Raw genomic sequence first — 20786 nt, 5'->3', positions numbered from 1 at the left:
CTTTGTTAGACATAATGAACTTCAAATCTTGAATGTAAAGAAGTTTTAGTTTAGTGACTACCTCTCCTCTTCTCTTCTTCTTCTATCCACCACCAACAGCAGTATCGCCGGTGCCGCTGCCGGTGCCGCTGCCTTCGCCTTGTTCATCGAGGAAGAGGTTGTTGAATGCCTCCTCTAGTTCCAGGTCCTCAGGTGTATGTTGTTCCCTTCTTGCACCTTGTTCCCAGTCCTTGATGCAGGTGAGCATCTCAACATGCTCAGGCAACAAGCGCCGCCGCCGATCTTTGAGTATCCTGGATGTACAGCTGAAACAGGACTCCGAAGAGACAGTAGACACAGGGATAGACATAATATCTTGAGCCATAATCGACAGGATTGGATAGGTTAGCTTGTGGTCACGCCACCAGAGGAGTATGTTAAAGGATTCCTCATAACATGTGACAGGGTCACTGTCCAAGTAAGCTTTGAGCTCACTAATAGCAGATGGAGTAGATGAAGATGAGGGGGAAGAGACAGGGGATTCACCAGGACCTCCAAAGATCCTTCCCCATGCCTGTTTTGTCTTACCAGTATGAGCTGAAGGGACTGAAACCCTTTGACTCCTCACTGCACCAAATTTCTGTTCATACTTGGCAAACAGTTTATACAATTCATCTTTGATATCAGCATAGTACACACTATAAGTGCATCCAGTTGCCTTAGCAAGCAATTCAAGCACATTAAAGAACCCTTTCATCTTAGCTCTAGGATCAAGAATGAATGCATATGAATAAATGAGTGGAATTTTCTCCCAATATTTAAGGAATTTAAGCTTCATAGGAGTAGCAATCATTCTAAAATTAGCATCTCTTTCAGCATTTTGCAAGTGTTCAGCCATGTCAAGCATATGGTGCAAAACAAGTGGAGCTGTGGGATAATACACACCAGACAGAACAACAGTGTAATTATAGAAGAGTTCCAAGAATATCATTATTTGTTCAGCAACATATCAATGATGTGCAGTCAACAAAGTAGAACCATAATTTGATGTAATGAACACATGAAAGACTTCCTTATATGGTAGCAAATGTTTGAGCATCAAATAAGTAGAATTCCATCTAACATTCATATCCAAGCCAAACTTTCTAGGTCTAAGACCCTGAGCTATGCAGTAGTTCTTAAACAATGCAATTCTTTGATTAGAGGAATTTAAAAAACTTATTGCAGTTCTGAAATCTTCAGTATAAGGTTTCAACCTCTTCAAGCCAGATTTAACAATCAAATTTATTATATGGCATGCACAGCGTTGATGCACAAGCAAATACTACACCTTGTTAGGATCATCTCTTGTAGGTGCAGGATAAGAACCTAAATAGCCAAAGAACATAGGTTGCAAAATCTCAAAAGCCATAGAATTAGCAGAAGCATTGTCTAGAGACACAGAAAAAACCTTGTCAATCAAACAAAACTCCTCAACCACACTAGCAATCCTATCAACAATGTTTTCACCAGAATGAGAAACATCAATCAGCCTTAAACCAACAACTTTTTTCTGTAATTCCCAATCTGCACTAACATAATGAGCAACAACAGAAATATAATCCTCTTTAGCATTACCATACCATATATCAGATGTTAAAAAAACAGAAGATGTAGCAGGCAACAAAGATTTCATAAGCATAGCACGTTGTTCATCAAACAGTTTAGACATATCTCTAGTGGTGGTCTACCTAGAAACCTTTTGAAACAGAGGATTGTGAGCACGCTTAATGTAATCCTCCCAAGCCTGGGTCTCACCAATCCCTAAAGGAAGGTCTAGCCTAGCAATCAAATGGCACAACTCAGTACGAGCAAGCATAGGATCATACACCCAATTTTTCAAACCATTAGGATTCATAGCAAGTTTAGACTAGACCATACTAGTATGCTTACGTTTTTTTCATACAGGAAAACATGTGCCGTCTCAAATGCCCAGTGCCAGCAGCAGACCTAGCACTGTAACGCGCACCACAATGTTTATAGATGGCCCTCACTCGAATTTTATTCTCCTTAATCTCATGGAAGTAATCCCAAACATCAGAAACTTTCTTACCAGAGGTGGAAGAGGTTCCATGAGTGTTAGTGGAGACCTCAACTCCACCATCACCATCGTCGCCATCGAGATCGATGGGCTGGTTGCCGTCACCGTCACCGAGATCGATGTTGAACAGACCGGCTACGTCATCACGCAAGTCGTCGTCGTTCTCGATTTCTAGCTCCTCGTCCGGGTGCGGTGCTAGGTCTTCGTCGTCGACAAGGGGGGATGCTGATCCGCCCCCGCGTTGCGAGCCTAGCACCAGCACTAGCCTGAGCCCGACCCCGACATCTAGCTCCAGCACCGCCCCTCGACGGGTGCTTCGGCGGCATGGCCATGTCCACTCCAGAGGAGGACGTGGCGTCAGGCACGAACCTACAACTCAAAAAGACAGAGATAGAGTGAGTAGAGAGAACAAGAACTGACGAGCAGATCCAAAGAAAGAGTAGGGTTAGGGTTAAGGAAGAACAAGACGAACCTGCGCTCCGGAGCCCGGCGCCGGAGATGAAGAAGCCAGAGCCAAAGGTGTGGAGAAGGAGACAACGATTAGAATCGACGGCGAGGTGGACGAGGTAGGGTAGGGAAGAACACGAACTCACATGGCTCACGGTTCACCGAGACCGAGATTCGCAAGATTAGAATCGACGGCGTGTTCAATTCCAAAAATAGTTCCAAAAAAGTGCTACAGTACCCATCACATCGAATCTTGCGATACGTGCATGGAGCAGTAAATGTAGACGAAAAAAAACTAATTGCACAGTTTGGTTGGAAATCACGAGACGAACGTTTTGAGCCTAATTAGTCCATGATTGAACACTATTTGCCAAATAAAAACGAAAGTATTACAGTACCCAAATTCCAACTTTCCCATAATTTTATATAGGGAGAGGCTAATTAGTCCATATATATAGGGAGAGGCTATTCAGTAGCCGGCTACAAAATAAGTTATTCTGTAGCCACCTCTATTTACCATAATTTTATATACTAATTTACCATAATGTCAATACATATTTACGATAGTTGGGTTACTATAACACATGGGAATATTTATCATAACGTTATAGTAAACCACTTAGTAAGGAGTTACTGTAAATCTCGTAAATTAACATAGTAATTATCGTAACTCAAAGTGGCTACAGAATAAGTTATTCTATGGCCAGCTATAGAACAGTAGTTCTATATATATATATATATATATATATATATATATATATATATATATATATATATATATATATATATATATATATATATCGAACAGCAAGCTTTGCTGCATCTAATAATAAATAAATAAAAGACGAGTCGACCTGTACAGAACCGTTGCAACTTGTGATTAAAAAAAGCTTACCAACAGGGCTGCTGGCTAACTAATACATCCACGTGATAGATTAGAAAACAATAAACTTTTAGAAAAAAACATCAAGGGCAGGCTTCATCCATCGCTAAAACGTAGGTTTGACTTTGATAGATAGGATCAGACTACTAGCCCATTGGTTATTGTTCGCTGAAATTCCTGGCCTATGGATGCAAAGACGGAGCATTTTTTACAATTCCACTACTAACTAAGACAATTTTCGTGAAATTGCTTGAGGCCTTGAGTATTTCTTTGGCATGCAAGTATCCAACGCCCCCAAATCCCCGATTAAAAATGCCGCCAGTCTGAAACGAAATTCAAAATCCCACGTCGTCCTGTGTGAACTTGCGCCGCGCAGGCCACACCACAGCCCACAGTGTGCGAACGCAACGCAAGTGGACCGTGGCCGCGCCCCCCCTACCCAACCCGCAGCCGCAGCCGCCCGGAACAGATCCCGCGGCCACGCGCCATACGTGTCGACAGGCACAGCACCCTCCTCGCCCCCGGTGTGTGAACGGATCCACAAAAGGCGCGCGCCGCGGCTGTCTAAAACGGCCTCGCTCCTGCCTCCGCCAAACAGTCCACCGCGCTGCCGGTGCTCTCTTCTCGTCCGCCATGGATGCTTCTAGTGCTACTACTGAAAACTAAAGCAGCCCCTGCCGGCGGCCCCCATTCCCCAGGATCCTCTCGCCCGCGGCCACGGGCGCACCGAGCTGCTGCTGTCTCCGGTAAGCGCCGCTCTCGCTCGCTTCGCCCCTGTAATCAGTTCCCGATCGAGCAGTTGCCGCCTGTAGTTCCTGGTGTGTGTTGCTTGTTGTTTGTTTGAAGCCGAGGAACCGCCGCTCCTTCATTCGTTTCGTTCCTGCTGTTGCATTCGCATTTTCTTGCCCGCATCTGCGGTAGTTCTCGGGTTCTTGGCAGCGCGGGCTCTCAAATTTCGAGAGTGTTGTTCGGGAACGAAGCGAATTCGATGCCTGTTTCAATCGTAGCCCACTGAAATGAGCTTTCGTGGGTGCCGATTTCCTGTGTTGTGCCGTCGGCGTAGGAGTGCAGAGGATCTCTCTGCTTGCAATTGCAATCGAGGCGCCCATTTTGTTTTGTTTTTTTAAGAGGAGAAATCGAGGTGCTCATCAGCCCATGTGGTGGCGCCCATTATTTTTAGAAATGGGGAAATGCTTCTGTGTTCGAGATTGGATCCCATCTCGTTGATTAGTATGGCTTATGTCGTAAATTCTCCAGTACCCGTCATAAACTCAGTTTCTGACCCCTTTTAGGAAAACGTGAGATTCCGTCTTCTTGCTTCATTTGCGGTGGCTTCGGAAACCATCCAGCGTCCTGAGTATAGTAATTAATTTTATCATTGGGGTTTAGGGTTTGCCATATTTGCATTTTGTTTCTATCACGGTTATGATTATCGAAACTACTGGTAGGTGTGTGCAGCAGTTTGGGGGCCTCTAGTTAACCAGACCCATTTATGAGTATATTCTTCTATCATACTATATTATTACTATGTTTTACATGAGTACATTCTACTTGGTGTTAGTATGTGTCCGAGAACAGTAGGCGGGGCTTCCTTCAAGATTGATAATGTTATACAAAAAAAGGATTTGTACCATCTTTTATTGGGAAAATTAAGTAATTTGTAGTTTAATCGAATTGTTCTAGACCGTTGCTTTGTTACCAACGTGCGCAATTTTTTTGATGACAACTGTTCATACATGCAATCCCCATTTGATTGTGCGTTGAACTACTTGTACATAGGAGGGGAAAAAAGGATCTTCTGCTGACTTCTATGCCAAATTTTCAGGGACAAGATGAAGCTGGTTTTCTGGCATTGGTTTTTTCTATTCTTCGTGTTAGTTTCAACATCACAGGGTATGAGTTCAGATGGCCTAGCTCTTCTTGCTCTGTCCAAAAGCCTCGTACTACCAAGTTCCATAAGATCCAACTGGAGCGCTTCTGATGCAACCCCTTGTGCATGGAATGGTGTTGGTTGCAATGGAAGGAACAGAGTGATTTCTCTTGACCTATCATCATCAGAGGTTGAAGGTTTTATAGGACCTGAAATAGGGCGTCTGAAATACCTGCAAATTCTCATTTTATCTGGTAACAACATATCTGGTTTGATCCCTCCAGAATTGGGGAACTGCAGTATGCTTGAACAATTGGATCTGTCCCAAAACTTGCTTTCTGGCAAGATACCAGCATCAATGGGCAACCTCAAGAAATTGTCATCACTGTCACTGTACTACAACTCTTTCAGTGGAACAATACCAGAGGAGTTGTTCAAGAACCAGTTTCTGGAGGAAGTGTACCTACATGACAATCAGCTCAGTGGTTCGATACCCTTCTCGGTTGGAGAAATGACAAGCCTCAAGGCTTTGTGGTTGCATGAAAATATGTTGTCTGGAGTTTTGCCCAGTTCAATCGGCAACTGCACCAAGTTGGAGGAGCTGTATCTACTCGATAATCAACTGAGTGGCAGTCTTCCAGAAACCTTGAGTGAGATCAAAGGCCTCAGGGTTCTTGATGCCACCAGCAACAGCTTCATAGGCGAGATCTCTTTCATTTTTGAGAACTGCAAGCTGGAAATATTCATCTTGTCATTCAATTATATAAAGGGTGAAATTCCATCATGGCTGGGGAATTGCAGGAGCTTGCAACAACTTGGATTTGTCAATAATAGTCTGTCTGGCAAGATTCCAAATTCTATTGGCTTATTGAGCAACCTCACATATCTTTTACTTTCACAGAACTCCCTGTCTGGGCCGATCCCTCCTGAGATTAGTAACTGTCGGTTGCTGCAGTGGCTAGAGTTGGATGCAAACCAGCTGGAGGGCACTGTTCCTAAAGGGTTGGCAAATTTACGGAACCTCTCAAGGCTCTTTCTGTTTGAGAATCGTCTCATGGGAGAGTTCCCTGAGAATATTTGGACTATCCAAACCCTCGAGAGTGTGCTTATTTATAGCAACAGATTCACAGGGAAGCTACCTTCAGTGTTAGCTGAGCTGAAGTACCTGGAGAACATTACACTGTTTGATAATTTCTTCACTGGAGTCATACCACAGGAGCTGGGTGTTAATAGCCCCTTGGTGCAGATAGATTTCACAAATAACAATTTTGTTGGTGGTATCCCACCAAACATTTGTTCAGGAAAAGCATTGAGAATTCTGGACTTGGGGTTTAATCATCTCAACGGTAGCATTCCATCCAATGTTGTGGACTGCCCAAGTCTGGAGCGAGTCATTGTAAAAAACAATAACCTTGATGGGTCTATTCCACAATTCAGAAACTGTGCAAATCTAAGTTATATGGATCTGAGCCACAATTCCTTAAGTGGTAACATTCCTGCAAGCTTCAGCAGATGTGTAAACATTACTGAGATAAACTGGTCAGAGAACAAGCTTTCTGGGGCAATACCACCTGAAATTGGAAACTTAGTGAATCTGAAAAGACTTGACCTCTCACACAACATATTACATGGTTCAATTCCTGTGCAAATTTCCAGTTGCTCCAAGTTGTATTCACTTGATTTGAGTTTTAACTCTTTGAATTGTTCGGCCCTCAGCACAGTAAGCAACTTGAAGTTTCTGACACAACTACGATTGCAAGAGAATAGATTCAGCGGAGGCTTGCCTGAGTCTCTCTCCCAATTGGAAATGCTTATTGAGCTGCAACTTGGTGGAAATATTCTTGGGGGTAGTATCCCTTCATCATTAGGACAGCTGGTGAAACTGGGTACAGCCTTGAACCTTAGTAGCAATGGTCTAGTTGGTGATATTCCACCACAATTGGGTAATTTAGTGGACTTACAAAACTTAGATTTGTCATTTAATAATCTCACAGGAGGCCTTGCTACATTGAGAAGTCTAGGTTTTTTGCATGCCTTGAATGTTTCTTACAACCAATTTAGTGGACCAGTCCCAGATAATCTTCTGAAGTTTCTGAGTTCCACACCAAATTCTTTTAATGGAAACCCAGGCCTCTGTATCTCTTGCAGCACCAGTGATTCTTCTTGCATGGGAGCTAATGTTTTGGAACAATGTGTTGGGTCAAAGAAAAGAGGAGTGCATGGCCGATTCAAAATTGTCCTCATAGTTCTTGGTTCATTATTTGTGGGAGCAGTTCTGGTACTTATACTGTGTTGCATCCTTCTGAAATCTCGAGATCGGAAGAATAATACTGAGGAAGCAGTCAGTAATATGTTTGAAGGTTCCTCATCTAAATTAAATGAGATTATAGAGGCTACTGAAAATTTTGATGACAAGTATATCATCGGTACAGGTGGTCACGGAACTGTTTACAAAGCAACACTGAGGTCAGGAGATGTTTATGCTATAAAGAAACTTGTGATTTCTGCACACAAAGGTTCATACAAAAGCATGGTTAGAGAACTGAAGACACTAGGAAAAATTAAGCACAGAAACTTGATAAAGTTGAAAGAATTTTGGTTCAGACGTGATAATGGATTCATACTGTATGATTTTATGGAAAAAGGTAGCCTTCATGATGTTCTGCATGTAATTCAGCCAGCACCAACTTTAGACTGGTGTGTGAGGTATGACATAGCTCTCGGCACTGCCCATGGGTTAGCATATCTTCACGATGACTGCCGCCCTGCGGTCATTCACCGTGATATCAAGCCAAGTAATATACTGCTGGACATGGACATGGTGCCACATATTTCAGATTTTGGCATTGCAAAGCTCATGGACCAGCCTTCTACTGCTTCACAGACTACTGGAATCGTTGGCACCATTGGATATATGGCCCCAGGTATGGTTGAAACAAAGCACATTCATAACTGTTTCTTTTTCCTCACAAGCATGTATACATTAATTAGAAATTTCGGATTCTGAAATGTCTCGTGTAGCTGAAGCACTTATTTGAAATCTCAATGTGCTAGAATTGTTTCCAGTAATCTGAGTGCAAGCATACACATTACCAATTACATCTCAGAAGCTTTTTACATCTCAAAAGTTCTGATAGAAGATTAAAGTCATGGAGAAGCTTCCAAATAGTTAATTCCTCTTGGAGAAAGAAATTCACAATATAAACATTTGGAAATTCAATTTGCCAGATACTGTCATGTCATCTTTTTTTGTTATATAAGGCCTTGTTTAGTTTGCTTCAAAGTTCCAAGTTTTTTCACTCTCTCTCCATCACATCAATTTTTGGACGCTTGCATGGAGTATTAAATGTAGGTAAAAAAAATAACTAATTGCACAGTTTAGTTGGAAATCACGAGATGAATCTTTTGAGCTTAGTTGGTCCACGATTGGACAATATTTACCAAATAAGACGAAAGTGCTACTATTCATCGGGTTGAAATTTTCTTCAATCTAAACAAGGCCTAAATATATAAATAATACTACACTTATAAGATCTGCTGGTGTACTTGTCATCTTGAAACTATGAAATGCATACCTAATGAGCATGCGCTGTCTTGCAGAATTGGCGTTTTCCACCAAGAGCAGCATGGAGTCCGACGTATACAGCTACGGCGTGGTGCTACTGGAGCTGCTCACCAGGAGGACGGCGGTGGATCCTTCGTTCCCCGACAGCATGGACATAGTCGGCTGGGTGTCGTCCGCGCTTAACGGCACCGACAAAATCGAGGCCGTCTGCGACCCGGCCCTCATGGAGGAAGTCTTCGGCACGGTGGAGATGGAGGAGGTGCGCAAGGTGCTGTCGGTGGCGCTGCGGTGCGCGGCCAGGGAGGCGAGCCAAAGGCCGTCCATGGCCGCCGTGGTGAAGGAGCTGACGGGCGTACGGCCTGCCACTGGCAGCGGCGGCGGCGGCCGGTCGTTGCCCGAGTCGAAGCAGGGGAAACCGGGATCGCAATCCCACAGCAGCGCCTACTGGCAGTAGGATTCTTGATTGTGCCGAGCTGTTCGGGGACACCACCTTCCTGAACTTCTTGTAGTCTCTACTCTTTAGGTAGCCTTGCTTGGTGTACATCCTGATTGGTTAGTTGACAAAGAATAAATTTAATTGAAATGAAACGGATGAGGAGAGATGCTGGCTCGTGTATGAGTGTGAGGCTGCTTGTTCTTCTGAAATCTGTGGACTGTGGCTTGTCCGTGGCTTCGCGTCCATCGCGGTGTTGTAGTGGGCTGCTGAATCTCTCCGAGAGACCCAGATACGAAGCTAACACTCTTGGGAAAGGCGACATTCGGCTGCCGGCGGAGGGGAATTGCGACGAGATTGGGGGCGGTTTCACCGGCCGGGTGCAGCGGCGGCGGCTCAGGACAGGGGCCGTGGTCCGTGGGGGCGTGATATGATTGTTTTGCATTGGGGACGAGGGACGGTATTGGGAACCGCTGGAGATGCTCGTAGTCCCTTCTTGTTGTCTTTTGTCAGTTAGACAGCAGCAGTTCTCTTCTTTCACAAAGTTCAGAATTTTTGTTGCAATGCAGTTCAGCTGTTCCAGAACAGCAGCTTTGCATCCTTCTATTTTTGAATCACTTTCAAGCAATAGTGATATGATATTTAAGCATTAATTAGCTCTTCATTAGAGCAGTTTTTAAATCAATTGCTTGAGCTAGTGCTCTGAAGGGCAGGCCTGGTGCAGTGTTGAGAGCTGTCTCACTGAGTCACCAGGTCACGGGTTCGAAGCAGCCACTCCGTAGATTTTGCGGGGGAAGACTTGCCTCGGTTTTTTCCTTCCCCAGACCCCACTCATGTGGGAGCCTCCGGCATTGGGTCTGCCCTTTTTTTTGAGCTAGTGCTCTCAGTTGTGATTTCTTTGGCTGCTGTTTTTCTTTTTTGTTTTGGACTGCTCTTTAGCACTTGGTGTCACAGTTCATTTGGCTCTTGTCATGCATACTCAAATTTGCTTCCACGATAAATTTATTGACGAAATTCATATTTTTGACTGACCGGCTTGTGTTGAAGTTGCTAACAGGGAGCCTGTACAAAATCAGGTATGTCTCTATTTTTCCGCTTCTTTGTTGGCTTTAGCTCTCACTAGTTCTAGACCTTGTGTAATTCTGTACAATTGCAACTACGGGAAAGGTTTTGTCAATCAGTGATGTTTAGTTCTGTGTAATAAGACGAACTGAGCTGTAGAGAAACGTTGCAGCTTGTGATTAAAAAAAACTTATCGACAGGGCTCCTGACTAACTAATACATCCACGTCATAGATTAGAAAACAATAAATTCTTATAAAAACATCCAGGCTTGGCTTCATCCATGGATAAAAACGTGGGTTTGACTTGAATACTAGTAGACCTCTGGTTATTGTCGTTGGCTGAAATTCCTAACCTATGGATGCAGAGACGGAGCAAATTTTACAGTTCCGCTACTAATAATTAAGACAATTCTGTGAAAAGTGCTGAACATTTCTTTGGCATCGAACGCCCCCAAATCCCCGTTTAAAAAATGCCGCCAGTCTGAAGCTAAATTCAAAAACTCACGTCCTGTGTGAACTTGCGCCGCGCAGGGCACACAGCCCAGGCTGGACAAGCTCCAAAAGGCAGGCGCCTGCACGGCTGCAGTGTCTAGACCTGGAGTCCTGGACCGGCTTCGCTTGTGCCACCGCCACCAGTCCAGTCCTCCACCACCACCGCGCTGCCACTGCCCACTGCTCTCTTTCTCGTCCGCCGTGGATGCTGCTAGTGCTAGTGAAAACTAGAGCATAGCGCCTGCCGGCCCCCATTTTGCAGGATCCTCCCGCCCGCGGTCACCGCGAGTTGCTGTCTCTGATCTGGTAAGCGCCGCTCACTCGCTCGCTTCTCCCTGTGCTCCCGGTCGAGCAGGGGGCGGTACTTCCTGTTGTGTGTTGCTTGTTGTTTGAACGAACCGCCGCTCCATCATTCGTTTCGTTCCTGCTGTCTTGTCTGTTGCATTCGCATTTGCTTCCCCACATCTGCGGTAGTTCTCGTGTTCTTGGCAGCGCGGCCGCGGGCTCTCGAATTGAGAGAGTGTTGTTCAGGAACGAAGCAAATCCGGTGGCTGTTTCATTTGTAGCCCACTGAAATGAGATTTCCTGGGTGCCAATTTCCCTAAGAATGTTCCCTGAGAATGTTTCTGCTGTGCCTAGGAAGCTTCTTATTCTTGGGTGGTGCCGTCGGTGGAGTAGTGCAGACTACAGAGGATCTCTCGCTTGCAATTGCAACCCAGGTGCCCATTTTTCTTTTAAAATAAAAAAATAAAAGAAATCGGAGGTGCCGATGAGCCCATTGTGGTGGTGCGGTGGTGCCCATTAAGGAAATGCTTCTTTGTTCGAGATCGGATCCCATGTCGTTGATTAGTACTTCCTCCGTACTTAAAAAAATGAAGTCGTTTTAGACAAGGCTTGGGTCAAACGTTGAGAATATAAATTATAAATAACTTTTAAGTCGTTGAGTTTAGAGATGTGAAAACCATATGTATAGATTTGTCTGGAAGAATACTTTCACAAAAAATTACATATATCACTTTTTGATAAATATCTTTATAAAAATAAGTAGTCAAAGTTATGCTTTGAAGACCGATCGCTGTCCAAAACGACTTCATTTTTTAGTATGGAGGAAGTATAGCTTATGTTGAACAGAAGATCGGCTTTGTCGTATCTACTCGGTAAGAACTAAGAAGCCCGTCACAAACTCACAGTTCCTGACCCCTTTTAGGAAAATGTGAGTTTTCCTTCTTCATTTGCTTGCAGTGGCGTCGAGAACAATCCGGCGTCTTTTGAGTAATTAAGGAGTCATTCAAATTCCGGTGGATTCTAAAAAATCTGGATGAAAAAAATCTAGTATGTTCATTGGATCTATGTCTATACTTTAAAATCCAATAGAATCTAGCATGTTTGGATGAGATTCTAGGATTACGAGATTCTTTTTAATCCAGATTCACAAAATTCCTTGGGAACCAAACGGGGCCTAAGTTTAGCATTGGGTTTTGGCTTTGCCATCTTTGCATTTTGATTCTCTAACAGTATGATTATCGAAACTACCGGTAGGTTCACTTCATTGTCCATGGTTTCTAGCAGTTTGGGGGCCTCAAGTTAATCAAACCAATTTATTCTTCTATTATACTATATAATTATGTTTTTTCATGAGTATGTTCTACGTGATGGAAATGTTTTTCAGAACAGTAGGCTTGGTTTATTCAATCAAGATTAAAAGTTAGAAAACGGTTTCCACCACCTTTTATGAGGAAAACAAAAGTAACTTGTAGTTTCTTCAAATTGTGCCCGAATGTTGCTTTAGGGGGAAAGTTACCAATGTGTGCACCTTTGATAATGACAACTGTACATATATGTAATCTCCATTTGTTTGTGTATTGGCCTACTTGTATATAGGAGATATAAAATGATCTTGTGCTGATTTCTATGCAAAATTTCAGGAACAAGATGAAGCTAGTTTTCTGGCATTGGTTTTGGCTATTCTTCATGTCATTACATTCGTCATCAGAGGGTTTGAGTTCAGATGGCCTAGCTCTTCTTGCTCTGTTGAAAAGCCTCATACTGCCAAGTTCCCTAAGGTCCAACTGGACTGCTTCTGATGCAACTCCTTGTGCATGGAACGGTGTTGGTTGCAATGGAAGGAATAGAGTGATTTCTCTCGACCTATCATCATCATGGGTTTCAGGTTCAATCGGACCTGAAATAGGGCATCTGAAATACCTGCAAAATCTCAGTTTAAGTGCTAACAACATATCTGGTTCGATCCCTCGTGAATTGGGTAACCTCAAGAAATTGTCATTACTATCACTGTACCAAAACTCTTTTGAGTGGAACAATACCAGACGAGTTGTTCAGGAACCAGTTACTGGAGAAAGTGTACCCACATGGCAATCAGCTCAGTGGTTCGATACCCTTATCGGTTGGTGAAATGACAAGCCTGAAGTCCTTGTGGTTGCATGAAAATATGTTGTCTGGAGTTTTGCCCAGTTCAATCGGCAACTGCACCAAGTTGGAGGAGCTCTATCTGCATAAAAATATGTTGCCTGGAGTTTTGCCCAGTTCAATCGGCAACTGCACCAAGTTGGAGGAGCTCTGTCTCCATGATAATCGACTGAGTGGCAGTCTTCCAGAAACCTTGAGTGAGATCAAAGGCCTCAGGATTTTGGATGCCACTAGCAATCGCTTCGCAGGCGAGATCTCGTTCAGTTTTGAGAACTGCAAACTAGAAATATTCATCTTGTCACTCAATAATATAAAGGGCGAAATTCCATCTTGGCTAGGGAATTGCAAGAGCTTGCAGCAACTTGCATTTGTCAGTAATAGTTTGTCTGGTACAATTCCAACTTGTCTAGGCTTATTGAGCAACCTTCACACATCTTTTTCTTTCTCAGAACTCCCTGTCTGGGCCAATCCCACCTGAGATCGGTAACTGTCGGCTGCTGCAGTCGCTAGAGTTAGAAGACAACCAGCTGGACGGCACTGTTACTGAAGAGGTCGCAAATTTACCGAACCTGTCAAGGCTCTTTCTGTTTGAGAATCGTCTAACGGGAGACTTCCCTGAGAATATTTGGAGTATCCGAACCCTCGAGTGTCCTTATTTATAGCAACAGATTCACAGGGAAGCTACCTTCAGTGTTAGCTGAGCTGAAGTCCCTAAAGAACATCAAACTGTTTGATAATTTCTTTACTGGAGTCATACCACAGGAGCTGGGTGTTAATAGCCCCTTGGTCCAGATAGATTTCACAAATAACAGTTTTGTTGGTGGTATCCCACCAAACATTTGTTCAGGAAAAGCATTGACAATTTTAGACTTGGGGTTTAATCATCTCAACGGTAGCATCCCATCCAATGTTGTGGAATGCCCGCAATTTATACACCATGTTCGCTTGGGCTTATTTAGTTTATAAGTCATACTTTTTCAGCTAACAAACAATATTTTTCTCTCACATCAAATCAGTCAACAGTACTTTCAGCCATGACTTATCAGCCAAACAAGCCCAAGCGAACATGGCGATATACTGTGCAAATCTAAGTTCTATGGATCTGAGCCACAATTCCTTTGAGTGGTAACATTCCAGCAAGCTTCAGCAGATGTGCAAACATTAATGATATAAACTGGTCAAAGTGTTAGATAATCTACTACTCCCCTGTATGAATGCACGGCAGGGACAGGCGTCGAAAGGCTCCCTGCTGTTGCATTGTAGCTGCTGCAGGGGCAGATGCTGAAAGGCTCCCCCGTGGCACTGTAACCACAGCAGAGGCAGGCGCTAAAGTCAGCCCTGCTGTCACATTTAGTCCCTATAGGATTAGATAGGTAGAGTTATATATATAGCTTCCCACTGCAACTCAGTAAAGAGAGTGAGTTCAGTTTTACCATCTTCTCTGTAGAGCTCCCACCAACGCTGGTGCTTATGCTGTGTGTGTGCTCTGTTCTCCCTCCTTTCTTCTACCTCTAGCCATAGTGTGTGGTCGGCAAAGACGATGAGTGGTCAGCTCACCCATTGCGAAGATTTAGGGACTAACAAGTGGTATCAAAGTCGTACAAGCGCCGTCGTCGGACTAACCGCTGGCAATGACGGACGGTTTGGAGATGGACGACAGCAGCGGCGCTGCTGTCGCTGCCCAGCCACGACAGGAGGTCGTTGTGTGCACGGTGCGAGAGGTCAGCGACACCAGTTGGCCAATGCTGACTCGCACCAACTATGACGAGTGGGCGGTGACCATAAAGGTCAAGCTAAGAGTCCGACGACTCTGGAATGCTGTTGACAAGGGCACCGACAATGAAGAAGACAATATGTCAGCGTTGGAGGCTATCATCGCTACTGTACCAGCGGAGTACAGGGAGCCGTTAGGGACGTAGAACTCTGCTAAGGAGGCGTGGGAGGCCATTGCAGGGATGCGCGTCGGTTCCGACCGAGTAAAGAAGGCGACGGCCCAGCTGCTGAAGCAGGAGTACGCCAACCTCAAGTTCAAGGATGGTGGATCGGTGGAGGACTTCTTCCTCCGCCTACAGACGCTCATCAGCAAGCTGAGGAGCCACGACGTCACCATCGACGAAGAAGAGGCGGTCTCCAAGTACCTCCACTCCGTGCCAGCAAAGTACATCCAGATCGCTCTCTCCATAGAGATAATGCTGGACTTGTCCACCCTCACCATTGAGGATGTGACTGGTCGGTTGCGGGCGGTGGATGAGCTCCTAGAGCAGGCGACGGCAACGATGGACAACGGCAAGCTGCTGCTGACAGAAGAGGAGTGGGATGCCCGGAGGAAGAAGTCCGGGGAAGCCTCCTCCAGCCGCGATGGCGATGGCAAGCGCCGCGGCAAGGCTTCTTTGGAGAAGAAGAAGAAGGTCGACCCCAAAGCCTGTTGACTCTACGGGAAGATGGGCCATTGGGCAAAGGAGTGCCCAAATCGCAAGTAGGAAAAGAAGGCTGAGGCTCATCTGGCGCAGACTGAAGATGATGATGAGGCACTCTCCTGATGACGACGTTTTGTGCACTGCACGACGTTGAGGCCAAGGAGAAGGGAGAGGGGATGGCGGTGAAAGGGCCTTAGAAGGCTCTAAAGGCTGTCCACCTCGACGAGCCACGCATCCAAGTCCACCTCGGACATGTGGGCGGCGGACAGGAGCAGCGGTAGTACCTGGACTCCGGCGCCAGCAACCACATGATGGTCTCCGAGGAAGCCTTCTCCGAGCTCGACGACGACGTGGCCGGAATGGTGAAGTTCGGTGACGGATCAAGGGTGGCGATCCGAGGGCGCGGCACCATCATCTTCAGGTGCCAGAACGGCGAGCACCGCACACTAACGGATGTATATTACATCCCACAGCTGTATTCAAGCATCATCAGCATTGGCCAGCTGGATGAGCGCAGATGCGAGGTACTGATCGAGAGCAGGATCTTAAGGATTCAGGATCGGGAGCGGCGTCTTCTCACGAAGGTAAAACGCTCACGTAATCGATTGTACCTGCTCGACTTGAAGGTGGAGCAGTCGGTGTGCCTGGCAGCATGGCACACCAAGGAGCTGTGGCTATGGCATGCCTGGTTCGGCCATATTAGTTTTGATGCGCTCGGTCGGCTGGAGAAGATGGTTTGAGGGCTGCCTCACATCGAGCACGTAGGCGAGCTATGTGACAGCTGCCTGGCCGAGAAGCAGAGGAGGCTGCCATTCCCAAAGGCAGCCAAGTATCGCGTGGTGGACGCTCTCGAGTTCGTCCATGGCAATCTCTGTGGGACAATCACGCCAGCCACAAATGGTGGTAGGTGGTACTTCCTCCTGCTCGTGGATGATTGCAGTCGCTACATGTGGCTACAAGTCCTGACGAGCAAGGATGAGGCGGCGACGGCGATCAAGAAGTTCAAGGCGCGCGCGGAGGTGGAGAGCGGCAAGAAGCTGTGCATGTTGAGGACTGATCGCGGCGGCGAATTCACTTTGGTGGAGTTCGCTGCATACTGCATGGATTAGGGTGTGGTGCGACACCACACCACGCCGTACTCGCCACAGCAGAATGGCATGGTGAAATGGCAGAAACAGACGGTGGTCGACATGGCTCGATCCATGATGAAGGCCAAGGGCATGTCGGCAAGGTTCTGGGGTGAGGCGGTGACCACGGCGTTGTTCATCCTCAACCACGCGCCCACCAAGGCCCTAAAGGGTAAGACACCATTCGAAGCTTGGTATGAGCGCAAGCCGAGCGTGTCCTTCCTCTAGACATTCGGCTGCATCGGCCACGTCAGGAAGATGAAGCCGGTCCTCATGCTCTTGGGCTACACGGAGTGTACCAAGGCATACTGGCTCTACGACCCACGCGGAGGCAAGGTACTTGTCTCGCGCGACATCGTGTTCGACGAGAAGGCAGCCTAGGACTGGGACAGTCCGGGCACAGGGGAAGCAGGTGGCTTCACCAGCACCTTCGTCGTCAAGCACTTGGTCATCCATGGTGGTGGAGATGCTGGAGAGGAGGTTCCGATCACTCCAGCAACAGAGCCGAGCACTCCTAGGGCGGTGCCGAGTACTCTAGGAGGGGTGCCGAGCACGCCAGGAGTGGTGCCGAGCGGTCCTGCAATAGTGCCGCGAGCACGCCAGGAGTGGTGCTGAGCGGTCCTACAATAGTGCCGAGCACTCTAGGACGAGTGCCGAGTAGCGGAGCCAAGAGGTTTTGCAGTGGTTCCGACCACTCTAAGACTAGTGGTGAGCACTCCTGCAGTGGTGCAAACCACTCCAGGAGTGGTGACGAGCAGTCCAGGAGTAGTGCCGAGCATTGCAGCCGAGGTGTCAAGCACTCCAGGTGTTGTGCCAACCACTCTGGCGGAACAGAGAACTCCATCGACACCGATCGAGTTCGCCTCACCTCCAAGCGACATCATTGAGTTCGTGGATGCCTTCCACGATGGTGAGGAGGTGCGGTTCCCTAGGCTGGACGACATCGTCGGCGACACAGGGCCCTCAGGCCTGGCGGGTCGGCTGCTCAATGACCTAGAGCTGCTTTTTGTCAGTGCAGAGGAATCACCCACGTTCGCACTGGCCGAGCGCGATTCAAATTGGCGACGGGTGATGCTGGAGGAGATGAAGACGATCGACGAAAACGAGACTTGGAAGCTCGTTGATCCACCTCCAGGATGCTATCCGATCGGCCTGAAGTGGGTGTATAAGGTCAAGCGGGACGACCACGGCGCCATTGTCAAGCACAAGGCGCGCCTCATCGCCCAAGGCTTTGACCAGCACGAGGGCATCGACTTCGAAGAAGTCTTTGCGTTGGTAGCGCGCACGGAGTCTGTCCGACTGCTTCTGGCTTTGGCAGCAGCGAAGGACTGGCGTGTCCATCACCTGGACGTAAAATTGCCCTTCCTCAACGGTGAGCCGGTGGAGACGGTCTTCGTCAGGCAACCTCTGAGTTTTGCCGTCAAGGGAGCGGAGCACAGGGTGCTCCGACTACGCAAGGCGCTCTACGGGCTACGTCAAGCCCCGCGAGCATAGAACGCCAAGCTTGACGCCACGCTGACCGAGCTTGGGTTCACACGGTGCGCAACTGAGCACGTGCTCTACACGCGGCGACGGGGGAAGGAGGAGCTCGTCGTCGGCGTGTATGTGGACGACTTGATTGTCACTGGCGCGCGTGCGGAGGACATCGGCAGCTTCAAGCGCGAGATGTCGGCTCGTTTTCGAATGAACGATCTCGGCGTGCTCTCCTACTACCTCGGCATCGAGGTGACACAGGGAAAGGAGGCGCTCACGCTCAGTCAGAGCGCGTACGCCTCAAAGCTATTGGAGCGGAGCGGCATGGATGAGTGCAAGCCGTACGTGACTCCGATGGAGGAACGGCTGAAGCTGACAAAGGCCAGTACCGCGTCTAAGGTAGATGCTATACTCTACCGGAGCATCGTCGGCGGTCTGCGCTACCTAGTCCACACGAGGTCGGACATTGCGTTCGTCGTAGGCTACTTCAGCCGCTTCATGGAGGATCCCCGAGAGGATCACTGGGCTGCAGTAAAGCGGTTGCTGCGCTACGTCAAGGTGACGGTGGATCATGGGATCGTTTTCCCAAGACCGGCGGAAGTAGGCTGCAGCTCACTATGTTCAGCAATACCGACATGGCGGGGGACATCGATGGACGGCGGAGCACCTCTAGCGTGCTTGTCTTCCTCGGATCGGCTCTAATCTCATGGTTGTCGCTGAAACAGAAGGTAGTGAAGCTGTCCACGTGCGAGGCAGAGTACGTGGTGGCGGCCACAGCGGCATGCCAAGCTGTATGGCTGCGTTGGCTGCTGGGCGAGCTGACTGGTGTGAAAGCTCACCCCACCAGCACTGATGGTGGAAAACCAGCCTGCCAGCGCCCTCGCGAAGAATCCGGTTCTCCACGACCGGAGCAAGCACATTGACGTCAAGTTCCACTTCCTTAGGGACTGTATCGATGCAGGACAGATCGCCGTCGAGTTCGTCGAAACTGGTCGGCAACTCGCGGACGTCCTCACCAAGCCGCTCGGCCGTCTTCGGTTTACAGAGTTGAAGAAGATGATCGACATGGTGGAGGTTTTAGGGTTAACAGCAGGATTATGGAAAGAATTGTTAGATAATCTGCTGCTCCCCTCTATGAACGCACGGCAAGGACAGGCGTCGAAAAGCCCCCTGCTGTTGCACTGTAGCTGCTGCAGGGACAGACGTCGAAAGACTCTCCGACAACACCGTAGCCACAGTAGGGGCAGGAGCTAAAGCCCTGCTGCAGGTATGGCATAGCTCTCGGCACCACCCATGGGTTAGCATATCTTCACGATGACTGCCGCCCTGCAATCATTCACCGTGATATCAAGCCAAGTAATATACTGCTGGAGAAGGACATGGTGCCACATATTTCAGATTTTGGCATTGCAAAGCTCATGGACCAGCCTTCTACTGCTTCACAGACCACTGGAATCGTCGGCACCATTGGATAGATGGCCCCAGGCATGGTTGAAACAAAGCACATTCAACTGTTTCTTTTTCCTCACAAGCATGTATACATTGATTACAAATTTAGGATTCTGAAATGTCTCGTGTAGCAGAAGCAATTATTTGAAATCTCCATGTACTAGAATTGTTTCCAGTAATCTGAATGCAAGCATACACATTACCAATTACATCTCAGAAGCTTTTTACATCTCAAAAGTTCTGATAGAAGGTAAAAGTCATGGAAAAGCTTACAAACAGTTAATTCCTCTTGGAGAAAGAAATTCACAATATAAACATTTGGAAATTCAGTTTGCCAGATATTGTCATGTCATGTTTTTTGTATATAAATACTACACTTAAACTATGAAAAATTGGCCTTTTTCAATTTTCAGAATACACACCGATGCATATACCTAATGAGCATGCGCTGTCTTGCAGAATTGGCATTTTCCACCAAGAGCAGTATGGAATCTGACGTGTACAGCTACGGCGTGGTGCTACTGGAGCTGCTCACCAGGAGGACGCCGGTGGATCCCTCGTTCCCCGACAGCACGGACATAGTCGGCTGGGTGTCCTCCGCGCTGAACGACACCGACAAAATCTAGGCCGTCTGCGACCCGGCCCTCATGGAGGAAGTCTTCGGCACGGTGGAGATGGAGGAGGTGCGGAAGGTCCTGTCAGTGGGGCTCCGGTGCGCGGCCAGGGAGGCGAGCCAAAGGCCGTCCATGGCCGCCGTCGTGAAGGAGCTGACGGGCGTACGGCTTGCCACTGGCGGCGGCGGCGGCCGTTCGTTGTCCAAGTCGAATCAGGGCAGACCGGGATCGCAATCCTACAGCAGCGCGTACTAACGGTGAAAGTAGGATTTTTGATTCTGCCGAGCTGCTCGGAGGCTCCAACATGCTGGCTTGCTTACAGCCTGTTCGGGAGGCCGTATCGTATCGTGGATTATTTACTGCTGCCTGGTTTGGTGTGAGAAAAAAACACATTTCCTGGCTGGAAATTTACGATCGTTTACGAGCAAGCGAACAGGCTGTTAACCGTTAGTCACCGTCCCAATCGT

At 47.4% G+C, this 20786-nt stretch overlaps 1 protein-coding gene and 1 pseudogene across 1 annotated transcript; both read left to right on the top strand.

Moving 5' to 3' along the window:
- The first annotated feature begins 4026 nt into the window (after positions 1 to 4026).
- LOC136500534 (receptor-like protein kinase) lies at positions 4027 to 9412 on the top strand. Its single transcript, XM_066495909.1, is given in 4 exon segments — positions 4027 to 4066; positions 4069 to 4135; positions 5215 to 8183; positions 8860 to 9412. Coding segments are annotated over 4 exon segments (3495 nt in total). The 3' UTR covers positions 9279 to 9412.
- A 3332-nt stretch (positions 9413 to 12744) lies between these two features.
- LOC136499932 (receptor-like protein kinase) lies at positions 12745 to 20574 on the top strand (annotated as a pseudogene).
- Positions 20575 to 20786: the final 212 nt, after the last annotated feature.

Source organism: Miscanthus floridulus, chromosome 13 (assembly GCF_019320115.1).
Source record: "Miscanthus floridulus cultivar M001 chromosome 13, ASM1932011v1, whole genome shotgun sequence".
NCBI classification, from domain to species: domain Eukaryota; kingdom Viridiplantae; phylum Streptophyta; class Magnoliopsida; order Poales; family Poaceae; genus Miscanthus; species Miscanthus floridulus.
The sequence above is the reverse complement of the archived record's forward strand: the minus strand, read 5'-3'. Positions and strand labels throughout refer to the sequence as shown.